Here is a 27,837-nt window from a genome sequence, read left to right as displayed (position 1 = left end):
CTTTTTTCTCCAAACCTTCCTTCTCACATTTTTTTACTTCTTAATTCTTAATGCTGATTCTCAATGGAATACTCTACACATAATGCATCTTCAACTGTTTTTATTTCTCAATGTTATTGTTTTTCTTGCATTACATGAATAAGATTTTTCTTATCAACATGATGACAATTAAAATTCATGTTAATTAATTTAGTTAAATATAACAAATGTCAAGTGCAAAAAGTTTTTTAAAAGTCTTTAAAAAAGACTTTCATATTTTTGTCTTGTCTGTAAAGTGAAATGTAAAGATGCTATTGCCAAAAATAATGATGTTTCATAAAAGTCACCATGGCATATACTTACATCAAAAACTTGATAATCTTCAAGGTTGAAAGAGGCCAAATTGTCATTTCCATTACATTCTGATGTCTAATTACAGAATTAGAGTAGTATAAAGGTACATCTTCGGTGTTGCAAAACTACGTTTTTTCCCCTTTTAATTCATGAAGATTTCCAACAGAGTTACATTTAAAACGGAGATATAAAACAATGTAAGTTTTTCCAAAGAACAATGTTGATTGCAATTGAGCTAAAATAAAATATTTAAATAGAATGAGTACGCTTCTATTTTCTACATTAGTAAGCTGAGATTGTTTAAATTAACTTTAATAACCCTCCTTTGTGTTGAGTATTTCCGCACCTGTTAATAAAAACTAAGAACTTCAATATATTGGCATTGTGTAAAATCTACAAAAGGATAGTTCAATGGTTATCATGCAATTTAGTTAATACAATAAGCAGTCCTGTGGTTAAATGTGCTTCTGTTCCCTGAGCAAAGAATTCCTCCAAGTCATTCTGCAGGACACGCCAGGTTTACCATTAAACTCATGGAGCCAGTCTTAATTGAAACATTTGCGGAGCACATTAAGGAAAGTGGTTGGTAGCAGAGATGGTTATTTTTTCTTCTAAATAAAGGGGAAAAGCCTTTTCTTCAGAATGTAGAGCACCGTAGCCAGAAACAGAGCGATTGCTAAAAAGATCAGCAGTTTGTCGGTCAGCTCACGGCGATTATATTTCAGAATCAGTTTTCTCCCCAAATGGATGGTTCCTGTCATAGATTTAAACTCTTCATTTGTCTCCAGTACAGTTCTTGAAGATGTAGCTAGAAATGAGCAAACGGGGGAAAAAAACATAAATAAAATGTCAAAGGAAACTGTAAGCATAACGTAAAGCCCAATTTTACCAGCTACATTAAAGAAATAAATCACTCAGAAATTAAAACATGGTCTCTTTTACCCAGAGTGCTAATGGTCTCTTCGCTCTGCTGCACCTGTTGTGACATCATACGGCTGATGCTCATCAGATTCTCAGTGATGTCACCGGACGTCTGCACCAGACTCTCTTTAGTGGCCTTCCTAAACCCAAAGCAAGACGATGAATAAACCATTACATCCATGAAACAAACCACATAATATAAACAAAATAACAAACTATATGAGAACCGATGGTGTTTAAAGAGATGCATGTGAGTAAAAGCGAAGAAGATTTGGCATCTATGACTGATTATCAGTGAACAATGAATTACATTTGGTGTGTTTTACACACAATGCTTTAGTTTGACTTGAGAAGAAAAGACTGTCAGTCATTTGAATTACTTTTATAATGCTCATGGTCACCGATTGTTTTTCATATGACAAAAAGGAACATGATTGTTGTTCAAAATATCTTCTGTGATCCACACACAAAAAAAACATATGGACTATTCAACAGAAAGATGTGTGGATCGTGGTCAAATATTCATCAAATGTATTGAAATGCCATAAAGCGCCTCTTAAGTACCTTTGCCTCACAGAATCTCCCCCATGAAGGAGTTCATCATTCTCCAAGTTGTCAATGGCAAGTTTGCATGCCAGGTTGGCCTTTCTCCATGCCACCTGGTTACTAAGACATAATGACAGATATTACTCTGTAAACGTAACATTTACGAAAGCTTATTAGAAAGAAGTTAGACAAAACGCACACCACACAGATGTTTCTCTAACCTAAACATCTGCTTCCGATGCCCTTCTGTTTCACTCAAGATATTTTGCTTATCGGTCTCTCGATCTTGTTCTTTGGCCATCTGTTCCATGTCCTGTAAAGAAGTGTTTTGTTTATTCCTTTTAACACTTAAACTTGCTAAATAAACATATAACATATATATAAGGTTATTTTGTCCATGTACTACTACAAACATTTCATTTGTTAAATGAATAACACACACGCACTGCAGTATTTGTTGGTAACTATACAACAAATTCTGAATAATAGAACAATAAAGAAAAATACAACATGTATATATTATGATATATAATGTATACATAAATATAATGTATTAAAAATACTTACAACCCCCCCTGAATTGTAACACGTATTTATTCTTAACCATTACTCGTGAATGTGGAAAATAACGTGAATGTGTTATACAAAGATTCTAAAACATCAATAAAAATCTAATGTAATTATACACACTTTTAACCAATTCATAATCATGCAGTGGCCTAAAATATATATATTTTTTAAAAACAACCCAAAACCTTTTGCTTAGATTAGAGCTCAATCTCACTTTTGAATGGAATAAATACAAATACATTTACAACGTTCGTAAAACTACTTTGATTACGTATTGCATTATAACATATTTAAAATTATTATAATTATAAATAAACGGTCAATGTATAGATAAAGATGATAAATGGCTGATAAATGACGATTGATCATTGATAATAAGAGTTGGCCTCACCTGAATTCTCTGTCTTAACTGGTTGAACTTTTCCTTCACTGTAGAGTTCAGATCCATCAGAACCGGCTGCGGGCCGCAACATTCTCTAATGTCCTGACACGAAAAAAATGAAAAACATTGAAACTTTTCGAAAACAAAACTTTCATTGTGCACATTTTCTACAGGCTGTGAGATTAACGTCGAGTAAGAACGATAATGACTGCCACATTAATGATGCTACAAAAGTAATATACCACACAGACAAAATATAACCACGAAAGTGTGGTTATGAAAAGGGAGATCTACCTGAATAAGGGCTTTGATTTCTAGATCGTATTTGATCATTTCTTGGCCACATACTCGGACATGAACATCACAGGAAGACGCCATATTTGTTGTCATACGGCTAGTCTGAAGGTCCAAACTTGATCTGTTTTCTTAACGCGTTCTCCTGATTAGCGGCCCTAGGCATGAAACCTTGAAATTACGAGTTGTTTTTTATTTTATATATTGCAGATATACTGCAATAAACAAATGCTGAAGTGAAGTGGTGGTTGTCAAATTATTTCAGAAAGCAATAATAAGTTAATAATAGGTTGTAAAAATTAAAAAGAACAAATTACATTATATTTGAAGCTTTGCCAGAGCAACACGTAATTACAAGTTTTTTTTATATGTATCTTATACAGATAATGAAAAACCCTTATGCCCAAAACTGTATGCAAGACACCATTTTAACCACGCAACGTAAAGCTACATGTAAATGACCTTGTTGTGTCAAAACAACAGAAAACAATGATAGTGTTTATATATTTCTTTCAACACCTTTGTTTTTAGTCAGACATACAATTTTTTGTGATTTAATGTTTTACACATTAAATCATTCTACATATTGTAACGTTAAATTTGTATATGGTATCTTAATATTGGGCCATTACAAAGATTGAAACCATAGTATAATTAAAGCGGAGGTAACACACAGGGTTAATCTCATTTTAATCTCGAGTACCTATATAGTAGTATTGCATACTTCGTATCTTTGAAGAGTATTTAGTTTGATCACATTTATAAAAGATAGATACAGCTTTACGATTGTTTCCGAAAACATACGGCGCGTGCGGGGGGGGAGGGGTAGGCTGAACCAAAGCACGTGCGCACACATTGTCAACAAAACACAGACATCAGTTTCACTCACCGCATGCCGTTCATGTCCGGCATCTTTTAGCGCTGGGACGGCTCCATATATCTTTTTCAAACGATCTCCAAATCCAGCGTTATACCCACCAGTTATATAACATTCATCACCCAAATGCAAACAAACAATCACTTGAACTTCGCGAACGTATGCTCTCAGTCTCTCCTGTTACAAGTGAAAGTGACATCTGCACATGCGCCTTCTCCTGCTCTACTGTGGCCGTGTCGTGCTTTACAATAAGGGACTAAGAAAAGTTGTCATGAAACCGTTTTATATGTTCGAAAAAACTGAAACCTGTACAATCGCAGGTGTATCGAGCACAGAAATACTACGCCCAACTCATTTGTTGACAAGTTGACCATATTAAGCACGAGAAGACAGCAAGTTTAATATTGTAAAAAAGTCAGAATGCATCGTTGCAGGGCCGCTTTAATTGTTAAAATCTAACTTTGATGCTGTTAAAGTCCCAGTGAAAGTTAAAATGCCAATTCTTTTTTTACATAAAATTTTGCAGCATTTATAGTAAATAGCTTATCTATGTGGGAACTGAGCCCAATCCGCACATGCACCACACCCCCCAACACACACACTAACCACAGTACATTGTGGTATTTGACCTTCCTGTGCTTTCCTATAGAAGTGAGAATACATAATTTTACACACACACTTACCACATGATACATTTACAATGCTACTCCAGACTTGAAGCACAACAAGCAGAACAAAGCAAGACAGTTAAATAACAAGCTATACAAATCATTATAACACATATGCATTATGATCAGCGTGTTGCGTGAACGTGCTCTTCAAAGGAATAATGGACCACATGACAGACACTCCCAGTCTGATCATGAAACCAACACAGACTAACGTACAGAATGCCAGTTTAAAAAGCGACACCTCATGAGAGTGCACTCAGCAAAGAAAACCGTTGCAACACAAGCAGACGGTAAACCGAGATTCACCAGCAAATAAACTATGATTATAATAAATCTTAATATTAAACTGTTAACATTACAGTAGGCCAACATATGGAACTGACAAAAGTAAATGTACCATCTATCTGATAAAATGTCACTGTTATGCAGAATAACAGCAAATATGCATGCACAATATGTTCAATTTAAGACTGACCTAGTCAAAATCACTCATCTCAAATAAAACAAATGTTAAGCAACATAAACAAATGTGCCCACAAGCAACCAGAATGAATTGAGGCACAGTGGCCTTATGAATCATAAATGACTTACAACTTGATGATCAAATTACTTGATAAAAAAGTATTCTTCCTGTTGTTTTGAACAACCTTTACCAGCTTTTTTTCTGTGACTTGATAAAGTTCATCCAGATGCTGAATCCAGAATGAAGTTTCATCCAGAAACTTTGTGTGCTTCTTCCGCTTTACGAGACTGTTGGTGAACAACTCCCCAGATGGCGGAAAGTTAGCAAAAAACAAAGTGCGCACATTTAGAAATAATTATTTATCAAAATGAATCTCTCCCATTGATTAACTGTACTGTCAGTACTACTAGAAGGCGACCCAACCCCGTGTAAGCACACGCTTGACTTCTTGAAGCATGTGAAGGCTGCGTAGACAACGTATGACATCGCAGAACAGCGACTGCTCCCTCATCTTGAATTACTCTTGTGACACTTGGAAATCTTACTTGGATAGCGTCTGCATCGATCAAGAAAGTCAAATATACATATGTAATAAGGTAAGTATTTTAATGCTATTTTTACGATAGTTACAGTTACACAGAAGGGCCTAGAGGTCCCTGATGGTTCGCTACTGACCCTCATAATCTTCAGTTAAAATCTGAAAATGCACTTCCGGCCCATAATGACTATCAATCTCAAATAACGTAAATTAGATGGCTTGGCCGGAGCATCTGTTAACTCCTCCCCTTCAACGGTCAGTCTGCTGCCAGTTTCATTTCTAAATCAATATAACAGCTGTTTTTACACATCCAATCAATTTGCTGTGAACACCGTCAGCCACGCCCACTAATATTCTTCTGTGAAATTCCTTTTCACTCGTAAATGTGTCAGAATACGGATGTAAAACAATCGGGGAGTGTAATAATTACAGTAGATTATGAGGCCTTAGTATGATTTTCACAGGATTGGTCACATTTGTTTGGCTTGAGAAACGAATCATGTTTTTATTATCATTCAAACAGTACGGTGGTGGTCCACAGACATCAGTAGGTGAAAGTTTGCCGTTTTATGCTGACTGAGAAATGCACGATGTCTAAGAACAGAGTGAGGAAGAGAGAAAAGGAAGGACAGAATGAGGTAGTTGGGTCATACAGTAACTTTTACCATGAATATGATTAAGAACAAATCTATCGCCTGCACAAATATAATTGTGATTCATTCTTATCATTCTGTTATTTGACACATATCTGTGGGAAGTAGGGTAAAGGTACTTATGCCTTGCAAAATGGTAATCCTGTCCTGAATGCATCTGGGATTGAGCACAAATGGAAAAGCACTTTAATCAAAACACATGAGAGATGCAGTGCTGCAGTTTCTAGTTTATTTCTGATAGTAAAATCAATAATAGAATTAGACTATCATGGTTACAAGCAGAATTGTGGTACCAACTCCGGGCTGATACAATGCAGTGACATAGTTAAGGATAATACAAAAATCAAAATCAAATTATAAGAGGCACACTAACAGAACACATTTTGTAGATCAATCACAACTTTTTGCTTTTAAGCCTACTTTACATCTGTACACTAACACAGCTCAATAAACCAAGCTGTTTTCCAACTAGTTGTGCCGAAAAAATCAAAAGTGAAAAACAAAAGTGAAAGTAAATGTCAAAAGTATGTCAAAACCCAGCACAACACTAAAACATAAATAGAACAACTGTCAAGATATTGTATTTGAACAGGCATATATGTGAACTACAAATATAGACATTGCTAATAGGATCAAGTAACTGTTAGTTTCAGTAGGATACACTTCTGCAGAGATTTTGCTTTAAAAATATCACCAAGAGATCTATGACAGAGCACTTAGCAATGAAATACAGCCTTCCTACTGTGACTAGGAAAAATAAACAGATTTTACACCTGGGGAGTACAAACACAATACTGCCTACCTAAGGATCCCATGCTAAATTAATACCAACTAGAATACCATACAACATTAGAAGCACAAGTTCACATATTGTGTGTTTTTTTGTTTTTTTTTCAAATGGGTGACAATTCAGTCAATCGTTGTAAATTGAATGTTGCATGGAATTTGAAACATATGAAAAAAAAATTTGGTGGCCCAGTTTATGCTTCCAATGTTGAAGGTCAATTTTGTCGCCTAATGCAAATTTGGCAACGTTGGAAGGGGATGTAAATTGCAGTGAAATCATCATGTAGAAGTTGACAGACATGAGGGTTGTTGTCTACGTTTTTGGTAACATTGGGTTTAAAGTAGTGATTCGAGTGTTTCCGTTGCACTTCAGTGCAAGAGATATGGGCCCGATAGTCAAAGTGACCCTATAGCTTCTCCATGTCTTCCTCAACACAGAAAAACGAACGAACAATCAAAAATTCTATCACCGCTACATTTACATGCCCCTTTTCCCACCCGACCACTGGTTCAGTCCAAGTCCATCATGAGCGCCCAGCAGGGGCCAGGTCTTGGCACAGGTGTCTGGAGCAGTGGCTTGAGCAGATGTCATAAGAGCAACCATTCAGAACGGTTTCTAGCTTAAGATCGAGGGAGGGGGAGGAGTTTGTGAACCTGACAACAGATGCCAAGTCACAGCTCTCATGTCACTGAGGATGTTCAAGTACATATTTTGTAATTCAGCACCATGGGTGGCGAGACAGGACTCCTACCCAATGTCCAAAGTTTTTTTGAACCCAATAAAACGAAGAGCTTCTATTCTCCGTTGCCGCGAAGGGAGTCATGCAGCAGAAACCAACGAAAGAAGACTCAACTTTTCTCTGAGGGAGTGAATGAGTGCAAGAAGAGCATGCCCATCCCAACCACATGAAGCGAAACATCATCTGCGAGTGGTTTCCCAGGCCACCGACGAATGTCAGTCCGCTATGACTTCCCGCCCGCCACAATGGAATTCCATCACAGAACAATCCAGGCTGAACAATTCGCACCTTTTTTTGTGTCGTGTACTTGTTTTTGGAAAACCTTGATTTTGTTCATTGAAGAACAACTGCTGAAGGCCATTTCTGTTTGGTGGTGAGTGACTCTGCTCCAAGAAAAGTCATAACCAGCAATCTGAGGAACAGTAGAACCAGAAGAATCGGGAGGCACAATAATCTTGAGCATTGGTGAGGGGACACAATGTTGACAAGGTTTGACATCGTCTTTGCAAAACTTCTTCCGCTTTGAGGGCTTCTGTAAAAATTCCTTATCCTCCACTATGTATCAATGAAACATAACTCAAAAAGAAATGTACGTACAAAATAACGTGTTACAATGGAACAACCATCTTTTCCAAATAATGAAAAATTTCTGAAGTTAGAATACGCTGCATGGCAAGTAAAAGCTGAACGAAACAAAGGCAATTCAAACTTGTGCAAGAACCTACTGTTTTGAGCATAAATACAAAAGAAATCTCAAGGAATAAAACAAACATGTTTTTTATATATTTGTGTATATATAAATATATACGTGTAATGATGATATAAACATTTAAAATGATTGCAGCACTCTTTGGATAGTCTCTCAACCAAAACGTATGGGACATAGTCTTTACATATTGACTTGTTTCGTCGTATTGAACTCCACTGAAGGAAGACTACATTCATCTTTCAAGAAAACTGTAGGAGGGGCAAAGCAGCAACAGTTTTCATCTGAAGCAAGCTTACTGCTCGACACAGCTGAACAAAAGAAAAATCTATTAAATTCTTGGCATATTGGGCAAAAATCTCATTTCCATAAAAAATCTCAATAGATCAAGTTTGGATTTTCACGTCTGGATAAGGCACCTGATTTTGCAGGCATCATTTCAAAAAGAACATTGGAAATTTTGTAAAACCAAGTGCAACTTGGGTCTTTTCAGCTCGTAGTACTTGCAAATGATGCAGAAAGCAGGTGAGCAATGGAAATGATCTACATCAAAGTACGTGCGAAACCTTCGATACATTTCCTTTCTCACTTGTGCTCATTGGTTATGATAAAGACAGTGAGACTGCACTTTTGCCCCAACGTCCTTCGCGAAAGCTCAGTTACATGAATATCAATTTAGCAAGGTTAGCATGCACAGTAGTCATGCCGTGTATATGCAAACTTCATGGTGCAATGCTTTTAAGTATCACCAACGTACGTAACGTACAGACTTGTTATAGGAACAGTGATGAGCAAAACTGGAGTCATGATATGTAGGAATGCATTTTTTTCCATTTTTATCTGCTTCTAAAAGCAACACTAAGCAAGCATGTGGAGGTGAATCTACTTTCAAAAACACACTCAAGGTTAAACGATTACACAAGATACAAAGTGACAAAATACACAGAATGATTCGTAAAGGTCCATTAAACAACAGCACATAAAGGAAAGTAAAAAAAATGAAACTTCAAATAAACTCAAACAAAATCACAACTTTCAAAAGGTTAAATACATTGGAAAGAGCATGTTTATTTAGCAACAATAAGACAGGTCGCCTTCCATGAAATGCGTATCAAAAGTTTTAAGATTTCTCAGCTTAGTCACCATGTTGTTTACCATCTTTAAAACAAACTTTTACAATACTCAACAATTGTAAAAAAATAAGTGCTGTAAACTAAAGCAACATCCTGTCTTACTACAGAGTAAAACCTGCATAGTGCACCAATAAGAGTAATCTTTCTCTTATACATCAAACACATATCTACACAAACAGGCAAATATAACTTGAAAACCAAAGGTGTAAATGCTTATTTGATTACTCTTGAATATATACTGTAGCCATTTTTTGAAAGGAAGTTACCGACTGAGATCGAACTGTTTTCGCTGTATAAAGATAGTGGCATGAGATCCATCTACTGATAAATCATTGTTAAAACACGAGAAACCTTGTTGCTTGAAGCTCGAGAATCGGGCATACGCGTATGCTGAATGTAACAGGGAATGATTTATGATTCTCTTCTTTACAACATGATTTAGCAGCTTTTTTGCGTCCAAAATTATTGAATCATCAACAATATGCAGACAATAATAAAACAATCATAGAACAGATTTAATAGCTTACTCTTTTTTTTATCGGTACAAATTTGATGTATTTTGAAAGAAATAGCATGTGACTCTAAATAATAATGCACATGATCCTAAAAGAAGCGTACATAATAACCAAGCATTGCTCGGAAACACTTAGCTACAATTTTCCCTTTGAAAAAGAAATGTGTTGCTAAATGTTGCGCTACGTAAGAAATCCGACTGCGAATTATAATAGATGTTTCATACATGGTGAGTTCGAAGAATATTCGTGAGATTGTGTTTTTGAAGGCAGAAAATCGTCATTTCCTATATTTTCCGTTTCGATTTACACTAATGTGATATAGCCAGCTCAGTATGAAATTTAGCTATTTAGCAAAGAAACACAATTGTGTATAAGTGCTTGTATACATAAATGTTTTTTTTTTTATATCTTTCTTTCTTTATATAAAACATGAACAGCAAAAAAGAAAGACAAGAAAGAAAGATCAAATACTGGCTTTAAATAGCAACCTTTTCCTTAACTGTTTGAATGCCACAGAGTCCCCCGGTTAAAACCCTAAATTGCACAGCTCACTATCATCATGTTGAATGTGAGAGCAGCAACAAACAGACGCTCTCAACACAGCAGGCCAACGACATCTCTGTTTGCTCAATGTTATTTTTTCATCAGAACAATCATCATCATTTTGAGCTAATGCCACATCGGAAAGCTTTGAGCCGTTAATGGCACAAGAAAGGCCAGTCTTTGCCGTCACAACAAATGGCTTTGCTGTCTTTTAAGAATGGATGGGTGATCTTAAAGACAATTTTTAAAAAAGATAACAAACACCTTAGTCCAATTGATTCCCCATGGCAAATGGAACTGCCTTACAGTACAACGATATATAGATATATATTCTGTTTTTTTCTGAGCAACCTTCTTGAATACCTCAGATTTCCCCAGTAAGTAAAAAATTACCTAAAAAACTCAATGACAACAATACCCATCTCTGGCCCGAGAGAATGTGTCAACACTGTACATCGACCTGAAGAAAAATCCTAAGCAGAATTTGTCTTTTTCCATAGGAAACGTCTACTGAAGGCAAATGAAGATTGTGACTTCACCACACTATTCAATGAGACGAAAACGGGTTCCCGTCTTCACTCAAAACCTCTCCGTCACACTGCCCTGGTCAGGATGGTCAAAGTCAAGTACACACCGCAGCATTCAAACAAGGTCCTTATAGCAGCAAATGGAAGGGGGAAAGCTTTTTTTGTTTGTTTTTTATGTTTGTTTGTTTAGACAAAGTGCTTTTGCTTTCTTACATGTAATACAGAACTTATTAGATCTTTAGATATATAATATACTATATATATAATAAATCTAAATTTACTTCTATGTACAAAAAAAACGAAATAACTGAAATTACGACACATAAAGGACGGTATATAGGGTATATAGAATCTTTACTATGCTAGTCAGAGCAAATAAAGAAAAATATCATTAGAAAAGTCTTAGCTTAGATTTTAAAGGAAAAAATATTCTCCCTTCTTTGATCAAAACTGACATGGGAGAAAGAAACTCCACTAGCTTCAGAGTCAGGAATAAAGTCACTTTAAATGGGCCTTTAGCGAACGAACACCTGGAGATTTTCTGACCCAACAATATTGCCGCAGCCAGAGATTAAGGTTGCGGGGTAAATCTCATTAAAACTGTCCAGGTCACAGTTCAAACTAGGAGTTATGTCTTGCATAATGAGAACGAAGCATATTTCAGGACACTTTTTGCCTTGTGACATTATTTTCATGACCAAAAATCTCCAAAATTCTCATTACTGTAATATGTTTTTAATATATTTATCACGTAAAGTAGGATAGTCAAATATATCACATATTTATCATACTGAACTGAATTTGTGTTGATTTTAATAAATAAATAAAAGAGCTTATATTCAGATAGGATGATCTGATATTCTTTTCACGTTTCAGTAATGTAGTCATTTATTATCTGTCATGAAAAATTATTGAATGTTCCTAAACATAGGTTTCATTTTGTTAAAGCTAAATGTAAATTCTTCCTTTTTGGAGAGGATATAAAATGACCTGGACAGTTCAACTGGTTAAGTTAAACTCCCATCGAAAAAATTAGCATTGGCAATTTTAAATGTGTCAGAATTTTCTTCGCAGGGAAAGGGAGCATGTTCAGACAGAGCTCCGCGGGTAACATAGAAATAAAATATAAAAGCAATCTCTACAAAAATATACAGAATTTAACTTTTTTTCAAGAATACAGTATGAAGATAGAGGATAGAAATGTTTCATGGTAACATACCACTTCAAAAGGTGCCATCTTAGTCTTAAAGGTTTTGATGGGAAAAAATAGAAGCATCTCCTTTAGTTTTAGAGCTTTTTTTCTTAAATATGCAATAAATCTTCAGTAGAGGGAAACTAAACTGTAAGAACTAACAAATGGTACAAACGCTTCTGAAGCAATATATCTGAGAACAAAGGAACAGTACAAAATTCTATGAGGATGCAAATGAATGCTTCTTTCTGTAGAGAATTGGACCCAAGCAAATTTCACAGTTCATTAAATGTCCCTGACCCTACCATTTTTTCCTACATTCAATACGGTGTCAGGTAAGCTGTGCAAAACCTTACTTAGACTGGCTAGATGCCATTTTAAGTTGCATGTGTCTTTGGTACAAAAACAAAACAATCAAAATATAGTGTGCAAATATCCTTTTTTTGTATTTTATATGTGAATATTTTTTATATTACGACACCGCCCCCCCCCCCCCCCCCCCCCCACATCCCGTCTTAAACGAAGTACCGAAAAAGTACATTTCAAAGCCATCTTATGATACAAAGCACAGACTCTGTGGCATATATCTATATTTTCCATGTTCCTATGTACATTCAGAGTATCTTTAAAGAGCTGAATTACAAACCGCAGATAAGACCTCCACCCGAGCTCTCAGACTCGACTAACAGCTTCCTGCGAAATGGTCCGTTTGCTCTCGACTCGAGTTTTATTTTGCTCAACTCAGCAATTACAAGGCACGATGAATCTTACTTTTATAAAGTACAAATATAAACAAACACCCATCTGGGAATCGACTTTTTAAGCCCCTTTTGCTGAGAATTTGCAAAACAACATCAAGGGTGATCTGACATGAGGGCACTTCGACCAAAGTATATAAAAGAAAGGGCTTCCGTTGGTTTTGCCGATCCTTCTGCCTATTTACAACATTGGGATTTACCTGGCCATCTGCTCGAGTCAAAGAAAGAAAGAGAATCGCTTTCTTTCTCCTCTCCACCCAGAGACAACCTCAAAACTGTGGAAATGAGCAACTGTGGCCTTTTTCCTCCCATTTCGACTCTCTGGATGCATCCCTGTCCTACGTATATACACCATATAACATTAGTAACTTTGAGCTACTCTCTGTTAAACATTGTTATCGCATGGCTCTGCATGCCTCTCTGTTGCTGTAGTTGGTGTGTAGTATAGCAGGTGTAGCTAGATTGAACCTCGAAATGCCTCAACATCCGGAAAACAAAGTCTAGCAGCAATCCCGCCTACAGCTGAGAGATTAACAAGTTTAAAAAGGAGGCCTAGCAAGAGTGAAGACATAATGCCGTCTTCAAAAACTTTTAAAGTCTGCATTTACACCTCTTCGACCGCTAAATCAAGGGAACTAATACCTTCTAAAACCTTATTGGGCATTTGAAAGATTTAGCTGGACGCAAGAGGAAAATGGCTACAGCAAGAACTGGTGCTCATCGTTTTGCTTTTTCTCTCTTGTTTGAAGGAGGTATGTCATATATTGGCTTGGCTTTTACATCATTTTAAACATGGCGGCCTGTTGACGGTGATCAATACCAGCCACATGCACACATGGAAGGAAACAGACTACTAAGTGCAAAGGTTAACTACTTGGTTCATTTCCATTGGTGTGCAGGAGGTGAACATATACATACGTATGCACAGAGAGTTGGGTATCGTATGCATGTATTCACTAAAATCGAGAGGGTGCGTCTCCAAGTGAAATGGGCATGCAGAGTGTCGGGCGTTTACAGTGAAGGACAAGAATGGCGCGGATGGCTTTGTGTGTGCTCCAAGGTATCCGCCGAGGACGGAGCACTACACCTTCGACGTGGGCACACGCAACCCCACCAGCCCTCCGGTCGGATCACCTTTGCCAGTGGTCTCCAGAATCTGGTTCACAAAGTCTGACGTCTGGCTGGCCACTGGTGGCTCCACTGTATCAACAAAACAAAATTTCACAATCACCAATGAGATTTAAAAGCTATGGTAGATTAACACCAAATGAGTCAAATGCCAATCTGTTTTTTGACAGAGCTTTCAATCGAATAGAAGAAGAGAGATTTCCTTACCTAGGGTCTCCTCAATGAGTTTGTCCAGTTTCTCCGCCATGCTTGTTCCTTTGTCATGCGAGACATCCTGAACTCTGCTGACTATTTCTTCCTTTATGGCATTGATGACGAAGAGCAATCGATCTAAATTGGAAAAAAATGCTAGCGTTCTCAGTTTACCATATAAAGATGTACACATAGAGAGTCAACACATTAGCAATCTCAAAAGTCTTCTTTCAAGGACACACACAATAGTTTGCTTCAACTCTTGATGAGACAGATTCTATAACTGACAAACAATCCCAGGCATTCTCTTTCAAATTTAGTTTCCATTTCAAAACAGTGTACCGTATTCAGTGCCAAGGCCCCATAACTTGACCTTGTTGGCCTCATATTGAGCTTTCTTCTTCAGTCTGCAGGCCCTGCAAAGAAAGCAACCACCGAAGAATTAAGAAGTGCTTTCCTGTGACATATTTCTGCAATGCGAACAATAACGTATAATCTTTAAAGTTTTTACCCACGAGGCCAACTACTGTGCAAAGTGCCTGGAGACCATGATAAATGATTCAAAACACACGATAAGAATGTTTGACGAGGGATAGTGGCTTTAGTTAAAGCAGTAAGCGATGCAGGTATGCCTTTACCTGGATGCAAGCTTGTTCTTCTCTTTTCGGGAGCGAGGACGAGCGGTCAGGGGAAGCTCACTAACAGGTGTCAGGTCACTAATGACTTTATTTAGCTTTCGTAGTTCATTGCCAATCTGCAGGAGCTTTCGGGGGTTTGGAGTAAGATCTTCCACATCTGTCCGTCTGGACTTCTTCAATGTGTATTTTCCTGAGTCGGTAAAAAATGGCATCAAACATCAGACTCAAAAGTTTAAAATGTCCTTTCTTATTAAGAAACATCTAAAACGTATTTATTAAATGAATATGGTGAATACAAGTATATTCTGCTAGATAAAACGAATATAATGTAATCTACATTGTGCTACGAGCCATTTTATGAGCTGAATTGCCATTTCAACTGTGGTTGGAATTGTAAATAATGCACAGGTGGTAAACGTTTTCCTAAATAATTCATAAATGTATGGGCAGTGACTATCACCATGGTGTAGGCCATTCTTTTGGTACAAGTTGCTGGGCAGCGTGTCTCTGTCCCATTCAGAGGGTTTCAGCATGCGCTCTTGTTTGGACGGGATGAGCTGCTCGCTGTACTCCCAAAAGTATCGACGCTTCCCTCTCTTCCTGGAAATCCCAGCTGTGAGGCCCTTGACATCTTCAACCATATCAGTGTCACATCCTGTTTGAAAGCGAGAACATATCTTTCTGACCTGGTAGAATCACTAAATCAATTTCATAATCTACCATATTCACATTCACAGTTCAAGCGCATTAGGGTAGCAGACACAAATGGGTCTTTTTCACAGTATAGTACTGTACAGTGCGGGGTTTTCCACTGTATTCCGTACCAATACCAAACTGTGGCGTGTTTACACACAGATCACTGATTGGTCGGAGAATCGTCATGACCAGCCTCACTGGATTCAAACGCAAGAATACGCATTTTAATATGTAATTTTGGCAGTTTATTATATGCTTTGTGACATGATATGACAATTGAGACCCTTGACACATTGCTAAATGCAAAATTAGCCTTCCCCGTTTGCCACGTCAAGCAAACTATGATGTCGTCTGCTCTTTGGGAGCAAATATTATGTATATTTGATAAGATGATCTGTTGTCTGGGAACTAAACTGAATTGGACTTTCGCAATGCTACTTGAGAGCAATGACATTCTATGATAAGCTCCACATTGTACCCCCCTCTTCTTCTGTGCCTCTGCTCGCTCACTTGTAAGCCTGCGAGTAATCATGTGCCCTGTGCACTTACGTGGTGGTAGTATGTTGTACTTTGACACCACAGACAGTATATGTTCTGCTGTTGATGTGTTTTTGCCCAAATGTGTATGCAAAGAATGTACTCAAAGCAACGAAAAGATGACGCTTGGTATTACAGCATTAGAATTAACATTCTGAAAGAGGAAAAGATAATGTAATGTAGAATGCAGTTGCATACTAACCTTGCTCTGAAAACGTGTCACTAACATAATCGTCTTTGTCACCCTCGTAGTCATCGTCCTCGTCTTCTTCCTCCTCATCATTCTCTGAGAGCTCGTGTTCGCTGCCGAACCCTTCGTCGTGGTCTTCGTCATCTAGGTCCTCTCCTTCTGCCTCCTCCTCTTCCTCGTCCTCTTCGCCTTCTTCCTCATCCTCTTCCTCCTCTTCCATTTCAGCAGTGGTTTTCCCTGCCAGCCTGGCCCTGGTTAAAAACAACGAGTAGTTGTGCTCTTCCTCTTTTGTTTTCTCATCGGCAGTGGCCTCAGCTCCAAGGGCACTCACGGTCAGCAGGGTTTCACTGCCTCCAGGTGCAGGAAATGGGAGTTTAACTGGCACTGCCCTCAGCGTCCCTCCCTCTGGGACGGGGCTAATGGGAACCTCCCGTTTAGGAGTCTCCACTCTCTTTTCACAAGCCAGGGAGCTGACGGAGGATGCCGTGTTAGGGGTGACGACCAGGTCCTCATTGACTAGTGAAACGGTTGACTCGTGCTGCTGGACTAAAGGGGATCTGGCAGAAACAGCAACTTGTTGCTGTGTAGAGCGCTCTACCAAAGCCCTGCGTGGTACGCTGATGCGAACCTTGGCTTTGCGAACGTAATCCATATTGTCCAGAGCGGGTTGGGCTTTTGCCCCCTGCAACTGGGCCTTGGCCATTGTCTCAGTGCTGGAGGCAACAGGCCAGGTGGCTTTCTGGACTCCCTCTGCAAAGTCTGGAAGAGGGTTGGTTGTGGAAATGCCAAGCCTGTTGCTTTTCTTGCCTATAGCAGGAGGAAACAAATTCTGCTTTTGACCCCCCAACAAATCCGGATGGTAAAGGGTGTCGCAAACAGGCTGCGAGTCCTCGCTGTTGAGCTGGGCCAGTGTGGGTGTCTGACCAATCACTTCTTCATCTTGATAAGGACTGGAGAAGTCATCAAGGCCCAGGAAATCAACTTCCTTGGTGCCCCAGATATCACAACTGGTGAGACGGGAATACTTGGTCAAGTCCTCCCAGTACGTGTCCCACTGTTCAAAGTTTGAGCTCTGGGCAGGGTCGTTGTCTGCCAGCTCAGGTAGTTGATCCATGCTGTCCAAGTCTTTGCAGTCGCCTACTGTGAAAACATCTCCTCTAGGGCTCTGGCGACAAGTCATATCCCTGTCCTGTGAACATTTAAAACAACTTAAAACAGAACAACTGGGTCTTTCACAATTTTAAGCTGTGCTATACCATCATTATATGACAAGTTGTCCTAACCTAGTCCTCATAACAGGCGATATGTTTTAAATGGCCTAAACTCAGGCTTAAAAAGATGCAAACCCAGCGTTCAGTTTGAAAGCCTTTAGATATGAACAGAAATTCCAACCGTTGCATTGTTTGTCTGATCTCACCAGTTCATACATGAAGTCTGGGTCAGAGCTGTTGGCCAACAGGTCTGTGCTGGTCAGTGCCTGGTCAGCAAACGAGCAGTTTTGAAAGGCATCCGCAAAGGGAGGTTCCATTCCTCTAATGCTAGGCTGCAAGATTAAAGGAAGAGAAGCATACAATTACCATTATTTTACAATAACTCAGTGGTCGTCTGGTCACCCAAAATTGAACATTGGGATTTGAGGAACATGATACCTGAGGCATTGCAAAGCACAGATCTTTTCCTTGACGGAAACTTTTCTGCCACCTCTCCTGTCTCAGTCACTTTGTTCTTCCCCTTAATCTCTGGCAGATAATTGCATGAAAAAAAAGTTTTTGTTCTCAATATGGAGGCTTTAGGAGCACGTTTTGGTATGCCTGGACTGTCCTCCACTGTTGACTAATGCCTGAAAAGAGAGAGAGAAATAAAAACGTTAACTAACAGACATTATGCAACAAACAGTATCTACAAAAACGTCAACATACATCAGAGAACATTAAGACTGGGCAGTTTAGTAAACCAGTTCTCTATAAAAACAATGTCACTTTCGAGCTTTGAGCTGGTAAAGATCATGAAAAACAGTGAGGAAACAGCTGTCAAAAACAACTGCTAGCTGTCAGTTGAACAGCCACAGACAGGTGATCTCATCAATGCAATATTTGCAATAACAAACAGAAATAGTGGCAATTTTCTGGAGAGTCCCAGCCAAAAAACATAGCCAGGGGCAGTAAAAGTTAAAGAGGCTGTCTGCAGAAGGAGTCTGAGGTACAAAGAGGAGGAAATGACAGCCCTGTGTTGTATCAGTTTGGTGGGCTGCAAAAGTGCCTAACGCTGGGGCTATTTTTAAAACAATCTCGCAGGCACCCTTTCCCCTTGGTTGACAGACAGCAATAGGCGGCGAGCTCCGAGTCACAGAGATGCTATTTGCATAACAAATCAACAGAAATATGCTAAAGCATGTGAGGCTTGCGCTGACCAGTTTCAACTCTGAGCAAAACAATCCTGCCTCTCTGGTGCTCAATGACATCATTTCCTCTCTTTGCACTGAGTGAGTCAAATAAGTGTCTTATCACCCTTTGGCTTTGCACTCGGCAGGGTTTGCATGCAGCCCACAGAAGCAGGGTGAGGAAAAAAAGCACCAAAAAAACACTTCCCTTGAGCACTGAACTTTTACACAGTTTACTGACTGACAGCTACCAAACCATAACATGATATTTATATTTTACAAGTGTAGAACTGTGAGTGGTTCATTTCCATGCAAAAGTCATCAGCATGATGCTGGGATGTTGTGGGTGGTTGCTAAGTTGTTGCTACTTGGTTGTTGGAGTTTTTCTTGATAGTTGCCAGGATGATGCTGTGCAGTTTATAAGATTGATAAGAGTTTATAATGTTGAAATGTGCTTCCTAGGCCATTGCTAAGGTGAAATGTATGGTTGTCAGGGTAGTACTGCAATTTATAAGGCGTTTTGATTGGTTTTTATGACCCGCTCGTACCAGAAATGAAAACTATAACATTGCTGTAACATCAACGAACGGTAATTTTACGTTAATTGTACGCTTGCACATTGCAGTATTGCATTTTATTTTATTTTATTGCTCTAATGTTTTATCATTCATCAACTGAAAAAAAAATCGCTCTGAAATGATCCCAACATATTGTTCCTAGAGTTCTATAATTGTGGCATGAATGCCACTATTCTCTTTGTCAAATAGTTCTATACTAGTCAATTTTGGTGTAAACGGGTCTGTAGGGTGTAAACTGTAAACCATTTTTACGAAATAAAAAACAGTGTACAAGACTAATACAATAGCTTTAATAACACTGATAACCAGTGAAACCAGTAAAAGTAAAAAATGGTGATGTTCGTAACAACCAAAATTCATTTAACAATGTTAATAATGTTTTTTAGCAAATGAGTCCAATTAAAGCACAAGGTCATCTGTCAAAGCTACATTCACTAAGAACTGAATGCTTTTTATTCTGAGCGTTTAGCACAGCATTTATGTCGGATTCGGACAACAGGACTATTGGGAGCAGCACTGGTGAACCTTTGAATGACACAGATGATATGCGGATATAATTTCTCTGCTGAGACAAGCTGTGTGTGTGCAGGGGAGAACGGCTATAGCACTGACGTGACAGACTACTAGTTGAAAGATAACACCGCAGGGAGATGTCATCGTCCATCGCGATGTTTCACTCTAGCCATCGTCCGATCCCATTTTGGTAGAAATCGCCCAACCCTAGTGTGCACATAACCACATTACAAAACTCAAAACAGTACTGACATCTAGAGATGCATCAATTTATTTTTGATCAATTAAAAATGTCTGCATATGGGCAACCACATGATAAAAGTCTGAGTTGTAAGACATCTGTTCATGCATGTGTTTTTAATTAAGGACATAACAAAGATACATTTTAATGTCAAAAAGGTGATTCCGAACGTTTGTCTTTTGTTTTGTTTCAATCGGTACAAAAATCCTAGCGACACTACCCTACTAACAACCAAATTCTTCTGCTGTGCAAACATTCGACTTGATGTTGGTTGGCCCGACTACGTCACAGGTCACAAGTCATTTATCATATTTAACAAGTATCTATTGAAATATTGCAAATATTCAGTTACAGTCTGAGTCTGAGATTACTTCAAATGAATGAGCAATACAAAATAATGCTTGTTTTAACAAACACTACTAGCAGATTTGCATGCAGTCCTCAAATATCAAAACAATGTAAAACCAGGGTCGGACTATCTGCACATTCCTCGCTCTAAACATTAAATGACCATTCAGTTTGTTTTGGATGACCTACTGTGTCTCTGAGCTGTCTGAAAGAGTCATCAGACATCGCTGTTTAGAAACTGCAATGAGGAAGAGCCGTGCACTTTCGATATGAGCAATCGTGCCATGATATATCCAACTGTTGTGATACCTCATCTCAGCCGGATTGCTGTTAGGGGAGGCCAATGTTGAGGAACATCTATGACAGTACAGTAGTTCTCAGATGCATGCATGTTATTTACAAATACAAATTATAGCAGGCTAGCCTTAAATTACTTTCCTAATAGCAACACATTGGATGATACAGTATTTCCAATAACAATGAAAATAGATAAATCCTCAGAATGATACTGTGATTATGATAATCTGGTAAACAAGCAGACATTGTTCTAGGTCATACGTGGTTATAATAAAGTTTAACGATCTAGCAATTAATGACTATAAAGAAATGATACCAGGCGTTTAATCTATTCTGACTATCATATTTTTTGTACCCTAAAGTTCATTTTATTTCATCAAAAGCTCATCATACAACAGGAGATAAATGTTGTTTGGATAATGACAGTATGACTCAGAAGTTAAGCACCGGTTTGGTTTCATTATGACAATAAATGGTGCTGGCCAAGACAAGAGTCTACTGAAAATTTCAATGTTCTTATTTAACAAAACCCCAAACCCTAAGCAATAAACTTTGAAATCTAACTCGCTTAAACAGTTCGAATAAAATAAAATGTCCAAAAAAGACCAATAATCATGCCACGCGTAGGGACGAGAATATCATAGTAACCTAGGGTTTGACACTTTTGACGTCTCACAACAAAGGCTGTTTTCTACCGGAGGTCAGCATCATGTGTCTATGAAGACTGGCGTAAGGGGTGTGGAAATTTTACCTTTATATAACTGAAATACATTATATTTGAAATTATTAAAACAGAAAACTATTATGTTTTACAACATCACCGTTTTGTTCTGTATTTTTGATCAAATAAAAGCAGGCTTGATGAATAAGAGACTTCTTTCAAAATCATTTAGAACAGTAATGTGTCTATACTTCTGACCAGTAGCCTACTGTACTTCTGTATGATGACAGAAAACTGGCAAGCAGAAAGTAGAAGAAAGGGCGTCACAGCTGGTGTTAGCTAGCATCATAAATTGTCAATGAAACAGTGCTGGCTTACATTTAACATATCTGATTTACTGGCCGGCTAGCTACGGAATAAGCACATTTTGGTATTGGCAAGTAAGACTTTAATACAGTTTATTTAACCAAGTAATATCAAAACTTATTTGAATGGATGTTATCTTCGAACTGAAATGTAGAACTGTGGTTTCAATATTCCTATGGTAGTCAGAGTCTAGAAGAAGGGATTATCCCACCAGATAACTAAGGGATTGTTTGTAGGGATGGTCTTTTTTAGACAGATTTGTATTATCTTACCTAAATATCTGCTTAGTCATTGTATTTTTTTTACAGTAGTATAATTTGCACATTAGCTTACAGCACATGATTTAAAATATACATTTGTGTAATATTTATGTACATTTTTTACATTATTTTGTGTGCTGGATTCAAGAAATGATCTGTGTTATGTTATGGAAGAATGCACAGCGCATGTAGGGGGTGTGGCCTAAATAGCCCTGCAGTAAGCAGTGTGCTGTGGGGATGTGATTGATAATTGCGAGTACAAATTCAACTGAAATTGCATTAAATCTGGTTGTTTTTACTAAGATCAATCTGCAAGATTTTTCCAACTACATTTAAGTTCCCTGTAATAGGGTAACCTGCAATTTTGTTAATTCCCTGTTTATTCCCATTAAATCCCATTAATTTCCATATTCTCTCCCATGTAAAGTTTCCAGCCTTGAAAATTCCCGGAATTTTGCAAACCTTATTATTATAACTTTATACAATAGTAATGCCAAATTCTAACAAACTGCAAACGTTTTTTATAGACACCAAAACTTACTGCATGAATAAATAAATAAATAATGTAAATCAATATTTGACCATCTCCAACAAACAGACGACATACAATCTTTTTAATAAAAAGATTTTAATAAAAAAGGATGAAAACAAATTTAAGCGAAACATTTTTTGGTTGATATTTTCCAAGTGTTCCATTTTCAATTTTCTAAGAAATTAGATTGAGAACAAGCCATAAGTATCCAATTCTGAATATGTCCACTCCTTATGGTTGACGAACCCTTTGTTAAACACCACTGACCACCACATAATGATCTGTAACTGCCTAAATAGTTTGTGCAAATCGCCCAACTACGACTTCACTTTACTTTGCGTAAGTTTTGTTGCACTGCACACAGAGGCCACTCCTTTGCTATGCACAAGCTGAAAAATCTTAAGCGTGGGCGAGCTGTGATCAAATCGATGGCCTATGCACTACGATACAGACAAACTGTGGCTTACACACAGGAAGTATCAAAGGAAACAAAGTAGAGCATAGTACAGTTCCCATTTAATTTATACTGTAGATTAGACAGGTCTTCCAAATCATGATTCCTTTATTGTCAGACAGAATTGCAGAACCAGAAGACAGTGTGAGCTAATCACAAAATAGCTCGCGTTCTGCAGTTCAGGCTTCAAGTGCAGAAACTGCGCTGCAAATGTCAGAGATCTCAGCTTGCTGAGACAGCACAGACCTAGCACAGAGAAAAATGCCTGTACCTCAATCCTGAAGTACAGGACAACCGAAACACTTAATGCATTTTTTTATACAGTAGATGTTATATAATATAAATTAATGAACATGCACACATAGAAAAATTGGGCTAGTTAATGGAAAAATATAACTTTTTTCAGAAAAAACTTTGTTAAAAGGAAGAAAGAATAATCCACACAATATGTCTCACACATTTTAAAGCTATACAACATATACAGACGGTTTCATCAAATGCACGCAAGCACCTGGCCCGAACTTAACTTCTGGCCTGTGTTTGTTTATCGGTCTGGCTAGTGGCTAATAATATAACTATTTGTATTTTAATCAATTTATATTAAAGGTCCAGTGCCTAATTTTTTGGAGGATCTATTGACAGAAATTCAACATAATATACATAACTATGTGTTCTGAGGTGTATAAAGAAGTTACATGATGAAGCGTTGTTTTTATTACCTTAGAATGAGCTATTTCTATCCACATTCAGCGCAGGTATGCTGGCATGGAATGTTGTTTCTACTAAGGATGCATCAATACAGCTCACCCACGGTTCATTACAAACCTCGGTTTTTCTCACGGTTTTCAGTTCAGTTCGGATGGCTTCGGCACATTTAAGTGTTTTTCTCATTGTTTTATGCTCATGTGACAGGAACAGTAAAAACTTAAGAAGAAGAATTATTTTACTGAAATTCTCAATTTTACTTGACTTATTTTATTATATTTAAGCAAAGATAATATATCAACTATGTGCGCCAATGCCATTGCAATAAATTGGAAAAACTGCTATGCTAAATAGCTGCCTGGAGGCCCTCTTGCTATGACGTAAATAGCTGTCCGAAAGGCCGCCGAGTGGCATGACTTTTGTTAAGAGGATTTTGGCATGGTGCTGTAGACACTCTTTCTGTGTGTGCTTAGAGCAAAGTGAACGTATTGCTTTCATGTGCAGTGTAAAAATACATTTGTGATGTGCCAAATTTGGACATTATCACTTTAGTACAACAGGCATACAATAAAACCAGCCCACGTCTGTTCATCAGCATCTATCTCAACATTCAGACAAACACGACAGAGCCAGTTCACTGTGTAAATAATCGCACAGAAAATTTTAAACGCAAAAGCAGAAAACCGCAATCACTTCCACGTATTGAACCGTGGAGGTTGTACCGAACGGTTCAATATTATATTGAGTATTGTGGAATCCCTAGTTTCTACGGTAGTCTTTAGCAGACAAACTGCTATACAGAACGCGTTTCGTAAATACGTTATCACATTCGGGAAAGCAGCGAAAACGTGACAACATCTAGTCTTCTCTCTCCCTCCGGAATGAGCCGTTAGTTGCAATTCACAACCTCACCACTAGATCACGATGAAAATTACACAATGTTCTTTTAATATTCATTTATATTCATATTTTCTTTTATAATTATTGTATTAAATAACAATTTGTTACATTTACTTTTTGGTTAAAATCACAATTTGTTACGTTTACTTTTATGTTACATTTACATTTAGGCATTTGGCAGACGATTTTATCCAAAGCGACTTACATTGCTTTATCCTATACATTTTACATAGGTATTTGAATTCCCCTGGGATCGAACCCACAGCCTTGCGTTGTTAACGCAGTGCTCTTACCACTGAGCTACAGGAAAGCTTGTATTGTATTGTTAATTGTTTTATAATAAACTTCATGTTATAATATAATAAACTAACATATAGTATTATAAAAAACTATATGTTAAATAGGTCCTGTAACTCTGTTGCAAAACAATACTGGCTAGACATACTTTTAACTTGCTAGCTAATGTTATTTACATGTTATTCCTTTTACTCGTTACCAGATATAATCTACAGGGACTGTATTCTTCGTGGATGTGTAGCGGAAGTTACGTTAGTTAAGTAGCACCATCTGCTTACGTTGTTTCTTTGAAACTGTCTATATATAACAGACTTCAATTTTAAGCGTTACTCATAATCTTTCTATATGATCGCTGTTGTAGTTCCTGTTGCTATTGGCAGAGCATTGTGTTAGTAGTGGCCACAGATATAAATATATGTCTCATATAAATATATATAATAATTGGATGAAGTTGCTTTCAATAAAAGGGTCTGCATAAACATACATGTTTTATGAAAGGAGCCATAGAAAATTTGGATTTCTTTTCCTATTGTGTTGCACAAGAAACGAAAACCTGGGGTACTACCAAGGTAAGCATTTAATGCTTTTCAACCAAATTTTCATTTTCGGTAAAGCTTGGAATAAAACATTTAGTTTGTCACAAGACAATTTAATGTATACTTATTCAAAGTACAGTGTAAATACAAAGAATAGCAGAGATACAGAAAATCCAAGTTTGATTATACTGTATAGGATCTTCAGTTTATACCTCACGACCAAAAAAGTGAAAGACACTGCATAACTGGCATCAGGCCAGGGCTAGTAAAGGTTCCATTCAAAACAGGTCATCATGACACTGCACTCCTAACTCAAAGCCTTTTCCCCTGGTTTCCTCAGTTTTTGTAAGTCAGTAACCTACACACGCATTGGTTATTAAACTGCAGCACGCTTAAAAGCAGGTTTAGCCTCTTGTATGTAACCGCTCCCGCGATGTTTACATGAGGACAGAACGACCTACTAAAAATCTGCTATCGACAGCTCACGTGTGCACTTTTCGGATACAACACGGAGCAAAACTGCAGGAATTGTACAATAATAAGATAACGCTTGTTAATTTTAAGATTTGAATTACGGGTATATCATATTTTATTCTGACCTACTAACACTTTACAACAACACCATGAACTCAACATGGCCCCCATCGAAAACAAATAGCTTCAACCAAACATGATGACATTTTAGAGCCAACGCCCACGGTTTTCACGGCTGTGATTGGCTATATGCGAATGTTTGTCCCGCCTGCGGACAAAACTGGTTACGCTGACTGGCTGTCAGTCAAGAATAATTTTCACTGGAAGGTTCCCCGACTCAGTTCGGTTGACGTAGCAAGCAACAAACAAGATTGAAGGCCTCCCCACGTTACGTAAACAGACGGAATGCACAATAATATTCCCTCGTAAAGTATTCATTTGTAGACAAACATTAAATCCCAAGCGATTTATAATGAAATCTATAAATAAACAAAACATTGCAAGGAACTGACGTGTTCAAACGAATTCGTGCAAAAAAGGAAAAACACATTTTAAGCGTTCAAATGTTTTTGTGCACGATCTAAACACACGTCTTTAAACAGATCCGGATGGGTGTTGATGTGTAATACGTACAGTCGATGCAGCTGAAACTATCGTGTATCCATTCCACCTTGCATCGTGGTGATGGGGGCGTGTACCCTTAAGGATCGAGTAGGGTTTGTTTTTAGCTTATAATAATATATGTTAGAAAGTGGATTTGTGAGAAGGGTCACAAATCACCGATCGCGACCGATATACGAAATCGTCTTAAAATAACATGTTTACTCGAATATGTTTTTGATAAACATGTAGACTTAAGTTTGAAACTTCCAATGCGCCACGTGTGCTATTGACAATTCATTTAGATTTATGTCTGCATTACTGTTACGTTGATCATTTATCGTTGACTAAATGCCACCGATCGCTTTAAATCATAGATAGGCTGCTTGAAACTGCTTTTTGCAAACGCCCTCACTTCCTTGTTCCTTTCCAGTTTGGTAGTAACAACCTCAAAACTAATATATTCTAATATCTAAATTTCCTTTCAACAAATGATGGCTTATATGCATTTCTCTAGGACAATTTTTATTTTGTATTTGAAAGCAAACGACCAACATCTGCTCCCCTTACTCAGCACCAATGACTGGCCAAATAAGCAACTGCAGGAAAAATATTGATCTTCAAGGACAAATGGAAACATAAAGCATGAAGACCATATAAAATATCGCCATGTAACGTCAGCTAGACAGCTGAGAACACGTTGGGTTTTAAAGAGCAACCAGAGAACAGCTTTCACACTATGGCCTCCGTGTCCCTCCCCTCTGCTGCCACTAGCGTAACGTAGCCGGAGAGCTAACTACCAGAGACAATGTTTTTATCATCATTAAACAACTCTCCTGACACACTCCACAGCGCCGTCACAGTAAAAAAGACGACTCACCTTTAAGTAAGCCACGTAGAGTAAAAAAGAGATTGTAGCTTCGATTTCATTCGTCTTTAGGAAAACTTAATATCAATTTCTCCTCAATCCACGCCGTCTTCATCTCTGGTTTGTTTTGTTTATCTTCTGACTGACGGGTTCCCGGAAAGCGCGTGACTCCCCAGTCACGTGCTTTTCACACTGTCCAATCACAGACACCACACAGTTCTGCCTCAATACAAGATATTTAAATACATTTGACCAAACTGTGTGTAGTCTGTTTATATTATAATATAATATATCAATA

The 27,837-nt window shown here is 37.8% G+C and overlaps 2 protein-coding genes across 3 annotated transcripts; both read right to left on the bottom strand.

The window, feature by feature from the left end:
- Positions 1-85: 85 nt before the first annotated feature.
- Positions 86-3,186, bottom strand: bnip1b (BCL2 interacting protein 1b). The gene is made up of 6 exons (XM_056731423.1): positions 3,047-3,186; positions 2,762-2,854; positions 2,022-2,113; positions 1,819-1,920; positions 1,276-1,394; positions 86-1,141 (listed from the first exon to the last, which is right to left on the bottom strand). The coding sequence occupies exons 1-6, from the start codon at positions 3,140-3,142 to the stop codon at positions 945-947; spliced, it is 699 nt and encodes a 232-aa protein (XP_056587401.1). The 5' UTR covers positions 3,143-3,186; the 3' UTR covers positions 86-944.
- crebrf (creb3 regulatory factor) lies at positions 3,179-27,747 on the bottom strand. Of its 2 annotated transcripts, XM_056731422.1 has the most exons (10): positions 27,552-27,747; positions 18,179-18,369; positions 17,947-18,072; positions 16,542-17,718; positions 15,567-15,761; positions 15,107-15,296; positions 14,811-14,884; positions 14,484-14,606; positions 14,283-14,348; positions 3,179-3,204 (listed from the first exon to the last, which is right to left on the bottom strand). In XM_056731422.1, exons 2-10 carry the CDS (start codon positions 18,185-18,187, stop codon positions 3,179-3,181), a joined length of 1,986 nt encoding a protein of 661 aa, XP_056587400.1. In that variant the 5' UTR covers positions 18,188-18,369; positions 27,552-27,747. The 2 variants fall into 2 exon arrangements, with proteins under 2 accessions (XP_056587400.1, XP_056587399.1); XM_056731421.1 differs by lacking the exon at positions 3,179-3,204 and having other exon boundaries at positions 6,461-14,348; positions 27,552-27,746.
- Positions 27,748-27,837: the final 90 nt, after the last annotated feature.

Source organism: Triplophysa dalaica, chromosome 19 (assembly GCF_015846415.1).
Source record: "Triplophysa dalaica isolate WHDGS20190420 chromosome 19, ASM1584641v1, whole genome shotgun sequence".
NCBI lineage: Eukaryota > Metazoa > Chordata > Actinopteri > Cypriniformes > Nemacheilidae > Triplophysa > Triplophysa dalaica.
This window is presented reverse-complemented; position numbering and strand designations above follow the sequence as displayed.

Excerpts from the sequence above, each read along its gene's own strand:
- crebrf (XM_056731421.1), bottom strand. Across the intron at positions 14,885-15,106 it reads AAGAACAAGCTTGCATCCAG|GGCCTGCAGACTGAAGAAGA; the intron begins GTAAAGGCATAC and ends CTTTCTTTGCAG. Across the intron at positions 14,607-14,810 it reads GGGCCTTGGCACTGAATACG|ATCGATTGCTCTTCGTCATC; the intron begins GTACACTGTTTT and ends TTTCCAATTTAG.
- bnip1b (XM_056731423.1), bottom strand. The coding sequence starts at position 3,142 with ATGACAACAAATATGGCGTCTTCCTGTGATGTTCATGTCCGAGTATGT. Across the intron at positions 2,855-3,046 it reads AAATCAAAGCCCTTATTCAG|GACATTAGAGAATGTTGCGG; the intron begins GTAGATCTCCCT and ends TTTTCGTGTCAG. Across the intron at positions 1,395-1,818 it reads GGAGATTCTGTGAGGCAAAG|GAAGGCCACTAAAGAGAGTC; the intron begins GTACTTAAGAGG and ends CTTTGGGTTTAG.